At 45.8% G+C, this 12,717-nt stretch overlaps 1 protein-coding gene across 6 annotated transcripts in view; it reads left to right on the plus strand.

Moving 5' to 3' along the window:
* The window catches only part of LOC105465041 (spectrin beta, non-erythrocytic 1), a 213,751-nt gene that overhangs the window by 89,432 nt on the left and 111,602 nt on the right, over positions 1 to 12,717 (plus strand). Inside the window, exon 1 of one of the 6 annotated variants that reach the window (XM_011713236.3) lies at positions 11,774 to 12,285. The exons of 4 other annotated variants lie outside the window; for them this stretch is intronic. In XM_011713236.3, the coding sequence (XP_011711538.1) occupies positions 12,177 to 12,285 (109 nt within the window). In that variant the 5' untranslated portion in view covers positions 11,774 to 12,176. Of the gene's footprint in view, positions 1 to 11,773; positions 12,286 to 12,717 lie in introns of those variants that run through there. One more of the 6 variants, XM_011713235.3, reaches the window with a different exon arrangement.

Consider the following 12,717-nt stretch of genomic DNA (forward strand, 5'->3'; position numbering starts at 1 on the left):
AGCCCTTATTATGAGAAAATTATTTGTAACAGCAAACTATGTATGTACCCACATTGACAGGATATCAGTATTCTTTAGCTGGCTGGGCAAGTCTAAGTGTTTCAGGATAGTTGATGATGGGGGTATCACAAAACCTTCGGAGTAAGAAGAACTTGTCTGGTATCTGTTAAAGTGATCTGTTTACATATAGGCATTCTCCTGTATATGTGCATACACACACTCCTAAGTTGTATAAATGTGTACCTGCCTGCTTAAATATGATGCGTTCCTACTATTTCTAAACTACCAATTTATTTCCCCTGTGTTTTGAGGACTCAATCTCAAAGATGCTGACTGAAAAATAAAGTTTTTGAACAATTTCATGAAGGTTGGGTTTGTCGAGATCATGAGGTCTGACTGTAGTGACAACTCTGTGGGAAATGGATAAACTCTGATAAACTCCACTGCACACAAATGTGAGGCTGGGAGGCAGTAACTAATTAATGAGGCCTTTTGTTGTAAAAATGAGAGTTGGCAGGATTCTGAGTAAATATCTTTTTTCCTAAGGGTGGAAGATAGGACTTGGAGAGATCAATGTGTTGGTTGTCAGCATTTGAGAATGTTTGGTTTGAGCTTCAACGTCATAGGTGGGGATCATGTGGCTTTAGAGCTGCTGTTTCTTCCCCTGCCCAGTGGTGCATTCCTTGTCTTTACTGAAGTATGGTTTTAAAATTCATTTTTAATTGTGGTTAAAAAAAAACATACACATAACATAAGGTTTACCATGTTAACCATTTTTAAATGTAACTTCAGTAGAGTTAACTATGTTCACATTGTTGCGCAATCAGATCTCTAGACCCTTTTCATTTTGAAAAACTGAAACTCTACAACCATTAAACAATAACCACGTTTGCCTTCCCCCAGCTCCTGGCAACCACCAGTCTACTTTCCCTTTCCATGAGTTTAACTCTAGATACTTCATGTAAGTGGAATTATGAGTATTTGTTTTTTTTTTTCCAACTGGCTTATTTCATTTAACATGATGTCCTCAAGCTTCGTCCATGTTGTAGCATATGACAGAAATTTTCTTCTTTTTAAGTAATATTCTAGGTGTATACCACATTGTGTTTATCCATTCATCCACTGATGGACACTAGAGTTGCTTTCACCTCTTGCTATTGTGAATGATACTACAATGAACATAGGAATGCAAGTGTCTCTTTGAGATCCTGCTTTCAATTCTTTTGGATATATATCCAGAAGGGGGATGGCTGGACCATATGGTAGTTATATTTTTAATTTTTTGCAGAACCTCCATACTATTTCCCACAGCAGCTGCACCATTTACATTCCTACCAACAGCGTACAAGGGTTCCAATTTCTCTACATCCTTTACTGAAGCTTTTAGAATGTTATCAAAATATGGTATAATGGGAAAAAGGCACCAACATGGTCTCAAGTTGTGTTTTTCTTGGTAAATGGTAGTTAAAAGGATAATGGTGATTAAGGTGTTGGTAATAAAAATAGTAATGAAAAGAGGTGAGTGGAGAGAGAGTTACAGGTGAGCTTGGCAGGTATTAGAAAAGAGCTTAGTCTTTCTCTTCTTTCTCTTCATTCTTCACCTGTCATTAAAATTCTAGTTGTGATGAATAAATCCATTTGTCAGGTATTTTTTTAAAATGCCTCCTGAGTAGGCTGTTCCCTTAGGACACCATAAGAATAATAAAGGAAAGGTCAATGTATAAAACTGAGAAAAAGGATTTTTAAACAACAAAATTTGCTGAGGCCAGCTTTGTGTATGGTTCTACACTGGGCTGGAAGGATGAGATGGAAGCTGTGCTTGTACCATATCCTGGGCTGTCATTCTCTCTGAGCTGGTGCAAGTTGGACATCAGAGAACATAAAAAGATATCACTCATCTAGCACTCAGGACAGGCCTTTTGGCTCCACCTTTGTGTTGGATGCTGGAAGGCAGTGAGTTTTCCCTGATCACAAACCCTGGGCCCACTTCATTGACTGGCATGAGAAATGCATGCTATTTCCTTTGTCCTTAGCTTTCTCTACCTTCAGATTTGCTCTAGAAATGGCAGCAGGAATTCAGAAGGCCTGCTTTCTCATCACCAGCATGCCAGTAGCTTGCTTTGTAACTCTGGGCACACGGCTCTGTGCCTCATTTCTCATTTTTCTTACTATAATGAGATAGTTGGCTTATATAGAGGAAGTTTTAAAAGGAACTTCTGACACTTGTTAGGACTTTTAGCTATCATCTTCTAACTGTGAAGGATTAAGGTATGGATGAGGGGGTGTTACCTAAGCTCTGTGATTTACCATATGGTGCTATCTCCCTCACAGAGTTTCATCAGTGTTCAGGTTTCAGAAATGGCTAAATCATTTTGAACTGTTCTTAAAGAACTGGGCTGGGGGTATGGGGTGAAGGTTCTGTAAGACTTGCATTTGGCCAGGCGCGGCAGCGCACGCCTGTAATCCCAGCACTTTGGGAGGCTGAGAAGGGTGGATCACTTGAGGTCAGAAGCCTGGCCAACATGGTGAAACCCTGTCTGTAATAAAAATACAAAAATTAGCCGGGCATGGTGGCATGTTCCTGTAATCCCAGCTACTCGGAAAGCTGAAGCAGGAGAATCGTTTGAACCCTGGAGGCAGAGGCTGCGGTGAGCCAAGATCGTGCCGTTGCACTCTAGCCCGGGCAATAAGTGTGAAACTGTCTCAAAAAAAGAAAAAAAAAAAAAAAGACTTGTATCTGTCCTAAAACAGCGTATAATATTTTCCAAGAGCATTATGGCCTCCATGCTGCAGCATATGACAGGATTTCTTTGCTTTTAAGTAAGATTCTGTTGTATGTATATACCAGTTTTTAGAGATTTTCTATTTCTGATCCTTTGGTTTTAGGGGAAACGTTGAAAAAGCCAAGTGAACGGCTCATGGTCACATAGCCAGTCAGTGTTAAAAGCTGAGAATGGAGTGTGCTCTTCACTTCTCTTGAGTCTGTGTCTGGTGCACTTTCCATTATTTTAATTAAGCAGATAAGACTGGTACATAAGAAGAGATAAGCAATGCTCTCATAGAGTGTATGATATGTACTGGATGAGGGAGGCTGACATTGCTGGTGTAGTGTTTCTAGGAAGGAGCCATCATCCCAGCTGAGTAATCTGGGAAGCCTTCCTAGAGGAGGGAAGGCTTTGAGCTGGGCTTCAAGGATGAGTGGACTTGGGACGAAGAGGTGAGGGGAGTGCCAAGAGCAGAGGCATGGAAAGCCCAAGACAGGTGGGGCACTGATCAGTTTGGTTGGAGCAGAGGGGACAGTTAGGAGGAAGAGATGGGGACAGACATTTATTGAGCATCTGTCTTGTGTCAGGCACAGTATCTGGTCTTTGCCTGTGCCATCTCAGTAGCCTGAGCATAGGAATGCCATCCTGGTCATGCACTTGTTTGAGGACATCACTTTCTCCCCACCCCTTGGGACTTATCTTCCTTACAGTAAAAGTCAGGTGTACTTTGATCCTGCCAGAAATTACCTGGTTTAAAATGGGGAGATAAAGAAAAGAGGGAAAGGTGTTGTATGGTGTCTGTAAAGGTCTCAGAGGTAGCTATAGTATTTAATTATTTTACAGTAAGTCTGGAGCCTGCCTCCTACTTACTAGGCAGCTGGCGGGCCTTGGCGCTCCTAAGTGACTGAGTTGTCCATGAATTATTCAGGGCCTGTGCCCAGCAATGGCTGCCTAGCAAAGTCTTATGCAGGGAGGCTGTGCTATCTCAGTGAGAGATCAGCAGAAGCTCAGGTGCTGAGGAGGAAGAAATGACTGCACCCTTAAAATATTTCACATTTTAACACGCCAGGGCTGCACATGTTGTTCCATATCCCTGCAACTGGGTAATCGGGACCTGTTTTTCAAAGAGCAAGAAACACACCTCACACCCCCAGTTACACTACCTACACTCTCATGTTAGAATGGCACACGTCAGCAGGGATTTGGTTAGAAGCAACATTAAAATTGCACAGGTAAGATGGAATAGGAACAGAGTGTTTGTGTGGAAGAAATCCTGCTCTGCTCTGATATTTTCTCAGCCAAGTAGAGAAATGTAGTTGTTGCTTAATTTAGAATGGTACTTACTGTAACTATCAATAGCTGGTACTGTCACTAACCTGTTATTTGTTATGTATTACACCCTTGTGTTTGTGTATGTGTGTGTCCTAGTGTGTCTGATTTCCTCAGCTAGGTTAAAAGTCCCTGCAGAGACGAAATCACTTCTCACCATGTCATGAGTCCCTCCAATAGCCTGTGCCCATGGTTGGGGCTGAGAACGTATCGGATGAGTTGACTTTGGTTCTCTGTAGAAGAGGAGTATGTCTTGATGATGAGATTTGCATGCCCCCCACCTTTCTCTTTTCTCCTTCCCTCTCCAGGTGCCTGTCTTACCTGCCCTTTTCACATTTTCTCTTCACAGCTCCTGGAAAAGGTAATATGGGTGTGAATATACTTGAGGGCAGGGCCCAGAGTCCTGTTTTCACAAAGAATAGATTTGTCTTTATTCCTTACCCATTTCTTTCCCATGAGCTCTGCTACCCAGGGAACAGTATCTTCTGACTGCCCCATATCACTGTCGTAAAACTCTGGCTTGATGGCTGTGAACACCTGTGTGTGTGTCAACTGTTTCCTTCGATGTTGGAGGTGAAAAGCAGAACGAAGAACTCTGGGCTAGAGCAGGCCTGGCCCCAACTGCATTCCTTAGATGTTATTTTCCTTTAAACCACTCTACCTGCAGCAGAGGAGCCCAGCCCTGGCTCTGGCTACTGTTACATTCACAGGCATAGCAACACCTGTTTGCCAAAGCCGGGGCCTCTGGACCAGGGCATTCTTTTGTCTGTGCAGGGAAGCTTTGCATGTGTAGATAACAGACACGATAAGAATGCAGAAAGGTTTGGCTGGGGTAGAAGATTCAATAAACTACATTCCTTCCCCAGGACCTTGGGTGCTTGTTTCCAGTGTAACTTGCCATTTTTCTCCTGCTCAGCAGTGATCTCAGGTGTTTTGTATTCAGGTCTGATATGACCAGTTAGGCAAGAAACGGAAAGGATATAAATGGAAACCAGCTTTGCCCTGGTATTTCAGATTCAGCTGCATACTTAGATGGTTTTATGGGTGTGGGGGGAAATAGGGGACAGGTGTAAAGAGAGGGATAAAGAACCATCCATATCCTTCACGGAACAGAGATAGTAATTGCTATGGATAGAAAAATACCTTTCGTCCTCTCTCTAATTTTTTTTCTAGTTATTTTGAGTCCTGAAGTTTCAAATCTGATAGTCCCACCTCGAATAAACATTGGCTTTTCTAAAATATAGGACTTCTGTAACTTGTTTCATAGTAAGTATTGTGTTCTGGTTATCTCTGAAGTGTCACTGCTATAAAATGTGATTCTGAGTATGCCTTTCCCAGTGCATGATGGGCTGAGTTAAAGAGAAGGGAATGGAGTGTGTCAGTATATCCCAGAGGGAGGACTGGTCCTGCCACTGAGAAACACCCCTCTCCAAAAATCCAGAGGGGTGGTTCCCAGCCTTGGTCTTGTGTTCCCAGCCTAAGGTCTGTGATTCCACATGAAACCTGCAACATTGTGCGGCTGATAGCTTCCTTGGTGAAGTAAGAGATGGCCAAAAGTGGGACAGAATTAATTTTTGAAATTTATCCTACAAGGAGTTTAAAGCCTAGCAATCGTAGCCATGAAGACGGTACTATAATAGTATCTTTGTAGACATTTATCTCCCTTAATTTATAAAACAGCTCTATGAGGTTGGTCCCATTATTGGCATCCCAACTTTTCAGGCATAGAGAACCAAGATTAAAATGTGGCAGAGCCAGCTTTGTAGGTCCCAGGTCTGCTTTTTTTTTTTGGAGACGGAGTTTCGCTCTGTCACCCAGGCTGGAGTGCAGTGGCGCGATCTCGGCTCAGTGCAACCTCAACCTCCCTGGTTCAAGCGATTCTCCTGCCTCAGCCTCCTAAGTAGCTGGGATTATAGGCACACGCCACCACACCCAGCTAATTTTTGTATTTTCAGTAGAGACTGGGTTTCACCATGTTGGTCAGGATGGTCTCCAACTCCTGACCTCGTGATCTGCCCGCCTCAGCCTCCCAAAGTGCTGGGATTACAGGCGTGAGCCACCATGCCCGGCCCCAGGTCTGCTTTTAACTACCTTTTCTCCTGTAGCTTCACATGTCCAAGCCCTGATTCAGATGCTCACATGGGCGGTACTCTAAGTTGAGAAGTGGTCTCACCCATGGTTTTCTAAGAATAGTGTGAGTTGTGAGGGAAGGGGAAGTGCTCCTGACTGCTTCCAGCTGCCCAGGCCATGGGCCTTGAGTGGGAGGTGCCATTGGGGAAAAAGGAGACGTTCTAAAGAGGTGGCAGGCAGGTAGCAATGGCATAGAAATACCATTGTCAAATATGCTATGCCAGTAGGGCTTTTGAAAATTGTTCTTTTGCGGGGAAAAGGAGATTTCATATAATTTATTCTGTCTTTTGTTTTTTGCTAGATTTCATAGTGGTATGCTTGGTTAGTTGGTTGAGTTTTCTGGTAAGTGGGGAAATTTCCATTGAAACAGGGCTAGGTTTTTAAGGGCAGGTTTTAGGGAGAAAAGAAGGTGGCAACTAGTAGTCAGTGAGTGGGAGGCTTTTTGGGTGTTAGTGGAAAGAAAAGAATGATCTCAGTTAAGGATTCAAGAGTGGGAGAGGTGGGCAAGAGGTTCCTAGGAAGGGAGTGGGTGGGCCAGAGAGGTACGACAGAAAGAGAATTAGAGAGATGAGACAGAAACGTAATATAAACCAGTGCCTAGTGCAGCATAAATGCAGTGGCATGGTTTGGAGCCGCTTTTCTATCTGGCCATGCTAATGGAAGAGGATTATTTTAGCATTGTTTTGGTTTCCTATAAAGAAATGCTTAGGAGTAATTAACTGGCTGTGGTCACCCAATCCCAATGGACTTGACACCGATGAAGAATGAAAGACAGTTGTGGAGATGGCAGTAGAAAGCGGCAGAGAATTTGGCAAAACACATCCTGTGTGAAACTTTGTTGTTTTCTGTCCTTCCCTGTTCCCATCACTTCTTTCCCAGCTCTTGGATTGGTTTTTCAAATCCCAAGGTTGAATGTGAACAAATCCCATCACATTTTGACATTCTGGACATCCTCTCCCAGACATACTGAGTCTTGATAGTGTCTGGATGTTCAGGAAATGAACATCTAAAGTTTCACCCACTCAAGCTTGCTGTAATGCAGGAACAGCACCCATCTTTCCCCTCAAGACTGTGTAAAGCCTCTTAGAACAAACAGAGGCTTAATCTTACCTTGCCACATGCTAAGTCATACAGAATCTTAGTGTACAGGGCCACCAAGTATGAGAAGAGGAACAAAACCAAACAAGACCTAATAAAGCCCACTCAGAACCACAGAACCCTGCAAGCAGCAAGCTCTGTGTGAACTAGCAGAGCATGTGCCTAATCCTGACTCAAAACTAAATGTTGTAGAGGTTCGTGTAGAGGCCTGCTTAGGTTTAAGGTTAATCGTGATGCCACTTACGTGATTTTTCAGAAAAGCTTAGGAACCCATAGTAAGCTGGATATACTCTGAGCATATAGGAGAAACAGCAGAGGTGGGGAGATGGGGAACACGCTGACTTGGTGGATCTGGGGTCCATGTGTTGGCTGTGCCACTCAGCAGCTGGGGCCCTGGGCAAGACACTGTATTTCTGTGAACCTCAACCTTGGCTGCAAACTGGAGACCACACCTGCCTCACAGGGTTAGTCACTTGAGAAAATGTATATGGAAGCATTCTGTAAGCTACCAAGTATGATGGTTCTGGTTAATATGGCCTTTCAGTTTCTGTGGAGATTGATGATAACTGGGACTGCAGTTAGAACTGGGACCTAAAGGTGAACCCAAATCACTAATACATTTAATACTAAAAATTCCAGAAGGAATTTTTTGTGACCATAGATTCCAAACTGTTTTGTTTGTGGACAAAGATTGAGAGGCCCAGGGAACATGAGAAACATGCTCAAGATTACATAGCTCCTTGGCACTCAGAAATTAGGGTAAGCCTGAGTCCCTGACTCTGGACTTGAGTCAGACCACAGCACTTGATTTGTTCCATCCATACCTTTGAGCCATTTTCCCACTGACCTTTTCCTACCTGTGCCAACTTAGGGCTGAAACCTGTGCACAGAGGACATGCTCAGTTCGGCCCTGCCTTGGAACATCTTCCCCTGAGTCTGATAAGCCTCATTCAGTAGTCTCATCTTCATAGCTTCTTCCTCTTCCTCCTCCTCTCTCCTCATTTTCTAACTCCCTGTAACCTAGCCTTTGCTTTTATTAACCCAATTGACCGACTAATTGGCACACTGAATGCCTCTTCTCTAAGTTTTATTTTTTAGTTTGTTTTGCAGCACTCAAGACCATCTACCCTCTTTCCTCTTTGAGTCTCTCTCCTTAGATTTTCATTCTGTAACTCCCTGGCATCTCCACTGGTTTTTCTTCTTCCTCCCAGACCCAAGCCTCCCCCAGGGCTCCATGCTTAGCCCCTTGCCTCTTACCTCCTTTCCTAGATTTAACCCCACAACTATCTCAGCCCCCACCTCTGCACTCAGGACTGTATCTTCAGTTTTGAGCTCTAGTTCCACATCCCTGACTGCTCCAGACATGTCACCCAGTGGTATTGCAGGTAACTCAGATTCCACCTGTCTAGAAGGAAATGTGCAATTGTCCCCTGCACCCCTCTAGCCAGCTCTGAAACCCCGAGAGTCTTCTTTGTCCCTTTCCTTTGATCCTCCCACATACAGTTAGTTACTAAAGTCCTTTGGATTAACTTTTACGTCAGCCCATTCTTTTTCATTTGATTGCTCCTTTGACCTGGACTATTGCACTAACCACCCCGTTGACCTTGCTGCCTTCATTTCCTCTCCTTTCTGCCTATTCTTACATACCACTTCCAGATTAATCATCTCTAGAGTCCAGCCCACACCCTCTACTCCCTTGGCTCAAAAGTCTCCAGTGGCTCTAGACCAATCTTAGTTCTAACTTGCTTTTTGGGGCTTTCCTCCCAGCCTGACGGTTCCTTATCCTCCAGCCAAACTGCAGCACTTGCTGGTGCTGTTTCCTGGGCGTCCATGCTTTTACTGTGCTGCTTGAGAGGAGGCTTCTCCCTTGTTCCAGCCTGTTGATGTGTTTCAAGGTCTGATCAAAATGCCAGTCCCTCCTAGAGTTCTTCCCACCTGCCTTCCTCCAGAAGGCAGATGTGTCCTTCTTGTCCTCTGAATTCTTATAACTGCCCTCCCCTGGCCCTTACTGTATTCTTTTGGTACTTTACTGTTTGCACATTTGTCCCATTTCCTTTGGCTAGCAACACTCCTGGTCATTTTTGAATCCTCTAAAACACCTGGCAGTGTGCCTTGCATACATTAAATACTGTAAATACAGAGCAGTAAACACTGAAGAAATAAAGAATGAATACCTCTGGCCTTCCTTTACCTCCTCCCCACTGCTGAACTGGAGGTGGTCATATGGGCCATCAGGGATCTGTCCTATTCTTCCCTGGTCCCAACACACCAAATGGATTTCCATTTCTTACCTCTGATCCCTATGGGGTTATTAAATGTGGGGTTATTAAACCCTTCCCCAGTGTCCAAACCTTTCTAATACTTGCATGTGTTCACTCTGCCTGGTTCATTCAGTGTTGACTTTGCAGGATTGAGTGTGGCTGCACTCGTCCCAGCTCCACTGCCATCATATTATGTGCAACCTGGTTAATTAAAAAGTATTTCATGTACTACCCCATACTAGAGGGAGCTGAAAGGGAGATAATGAGTGGTAACTCCCTTTCTTCATTAAGTGGCCCAAAGATTAAAAGTAAAACGTTATAATTTGGCAAAGCACTTTGTAATCTCATTTTCAGGGCCAAAGCTGGACACTTAGAGACTTACCATTTCACCAGTATACTTAGTTGTGAAGAAGGGCTTGTTAAAAAGATCTTCATTGAGACGGTTCCCAATTTAACTTCTTTTGTAGTCTTGATGGGTGTGTGTGTGGGGGGGGGGGGGTGCAAGGAGGGGTGCATTTTTAAGAATATACTCTTTAATTTTGAAAGTATGATAATTTTTAGAACATTTCCACATCATCTCCTCAGTGACCCTGTGGAGGTGGGCATTAATTATTACTCAGTCTGACAGCTGAGGTTTAGAAAGAATCCAGGGTTTCTTCTAAGGTCACAGGGTAATGAAGAGGCTTGGCCAGGACTAGAAACTTAGGTCTTGGGAATCCTAGTCAAGTGCTTTTTCCAAGACCAAATGTTTTGTAATGCCCTGCCTAGCCTCCCATCAGCATTGTGAATTGGCGGCACTTAGGGGCTTTAAAATATGTTCTACATCTTAGATGATAAGAAATGTTGTCTTCTCCTCCAGGTTGGGCCTGGCTTTCAAAAGCCAAAGGCTGACATGTGGAAGTATTAAAAACCTAGTTATGTGGCTGGAAAGAGTTGGGGGTTGTTCAGTATTGAACAGTTAGGTAGGCTCTGGGTTTGTTTTAACTCTAAGCCTGGACAGGATGCAGTTACATCAATTACAAGTGCCCTGGGGACTGAGGTGAACCTGGGGTGGGGGCCCACCTCTTTACTGCAGATTGGAATCCCTGAGGAATGAAATTACCTTCTTCAGTGAGTATTGCTGCAGGGCTCCAAACTGGAAATGCCAAAAGTGTAATTTGTTGTGTGCCTGTTTAGGTAGTGAGGAAAAAGCGGGGACAGGAGGGTGGAGAGAGGGGGGAGAACTAGAGTCAAATGATTTTCCAAGAATACATTTTGATTATTCTCTTTTCTATGTAGAAGATTTCATTTTTGGTTGAGATTGGTGGGAGAAGAAGCTGGGAAGGAGAGATTTAAATTTTTGGAGGACCACAAATTTAGAGGCCTTGTTTTACAAATCAGAGTAGGAATTTGAGGGTAGTTTCGGTTCCCTCATCTCCCCACCGGATCATAAACAACTCCAGGTCAGGGATCTCGGCCGTGTTTACCTGTGTACCTTTTTCCCACAATGCCTTGCAAATCGGTGTTCCCATAAATCTTCCTTGCGTCGAATTCCTATCATAGGCCCGTGTTATTCCAGGAAACCACCGCCTTAATATCCCCTGATGGCCGCGTAAGTCAGTCGAGATTCTTCACTGAGCCCGAACTTACACCTCCCCTGTCTGTGGCCCTGCACTGCGCCCTGAGAGTGACTTTGTCTGACTTCTTCCCGGTGGCGCGCCGGACCGCCGCCGCGTGGTTGGCGCCAGCGCACTGGGGCCGTCGCGCGCGCCCAGGTGCGGGCTGCGTTACCTCCGCAGACGCTGGAGAGTGAATGAACCGCGCGGGCCTGGGACCCTCGGGGCTCCTCACTCTCCCGGCCGTCCGGCGGGCACGCTCGCCTTTTCAAGTGATAGTAATCGGAGACTTTTCCGTTACATGAGGCTCAACAAAAGACTGTAATTCCAGCAGCTCTGTGTGGGAAGGCACCACCAAGGCTCGGACCGGCGGCGAGTCCAGGGCCCGGCCCGGAGTCGGCGGCTGCCGGGCGGCTGGGGCGACCACGGCCCGTGCAGGACCGGCAGGGGGCCCCGGGTCGGCCAGGCTCCCCCGCCCCCCTCCTCGTGGTACAGCCTGCGTTTCTCCTAGAATGCTGTTATGCTAATCAGGTGACATCACCGCCGAGCACACGGCGAGTGGCTCCTGATAAAATTACAAACCGGCGGCCGCCGCGGGCAGCCGGGAGGAGGTGTGCGCGCTGCGCCCGCGAGCTCCCGGGCTCGGCAACCGTGGCATGCTTAGGATTGGCCATATTTAAGAATTCTTTAGTAGAACCTGCGCCTCCTATCTGCTTCTTCCTCCTTCTCAGTAATTTATTTCGAGCTTCCAGGCAAGGGCCACGGAAGGAGGGAAAGCACCAAGAAATTAGATGCCTGTGTGGTAACTCCTCGCCGGGCTAAGGTGGACTCTTCTGCAGCGAACTTCCTATCAGATCACCCTGCTGGACTTGCAGACCGGAATGGGGTTCGCCTAAGGATCCGAGCGCTGCGGAGGCTGCTGCGTGTTGGATGGGAGTGGGAGGGGTCTGGAGCGGGATTTCCAGGGCGCAGTCCGCCCGGGCGTTACGCTGGGCATAATGGAATTGCAGAGGACGTCTAGCATCTCCGGGCCACTGTCGCCGGCGTACATGGGGCAGGTGCCTTACAACTACAACCAGCTGGAAGGCAGATTCAAGCAGCTGCAAGGTAAGCCCCCTCCCAAAGGCCGGGCCTGTCCTGGGGCCGTGCCAACGGGGGTTCTTGGAGGCTCTGTTTGCGCCATATGGTACGTGACCCTAATGAAGACGGGCGGCTTCACAGCTCGGCCCCAGACCCTGTGGTTGGCTGCGGGTACCCCATTCACGACTTAGGGAAGGCAGTTGCTCATACTTCTCTCCAGAAGAGCCACCATTTGGAGTCCCTCTCTCTCCAGCACCCTTTCGGCTTTCTAGGTTGTCAAATATCTGCTGCACACACGTTTTCTTTACTTTTAGCTAACTTTACATCCTAGTAGATCAGTACTTACAGACTTATTAGTATGCAGGTATTTGATTCCGGGTCGCCACTGGCTCCCAGCCCCCAGCCTCTTACCTCTGGGAAGCTTTAAAGGTGTAAAGTGCTCTGCTCAGACCCAGTCCT

Source organism: Macaca nemestrina, chromosome 13 (genome assembly GCF_043159975.1).
Source record: "Macaca nemestrina isolate mMacNem1 chromosome 13, mMacNem.hap1, whole genome shotgun sequence".
NCBI lineage: Eukaryota > Metazoa > Chordata > Mammalia > Primates > Cercopithecidae > Macaca > Macaca nemestrina.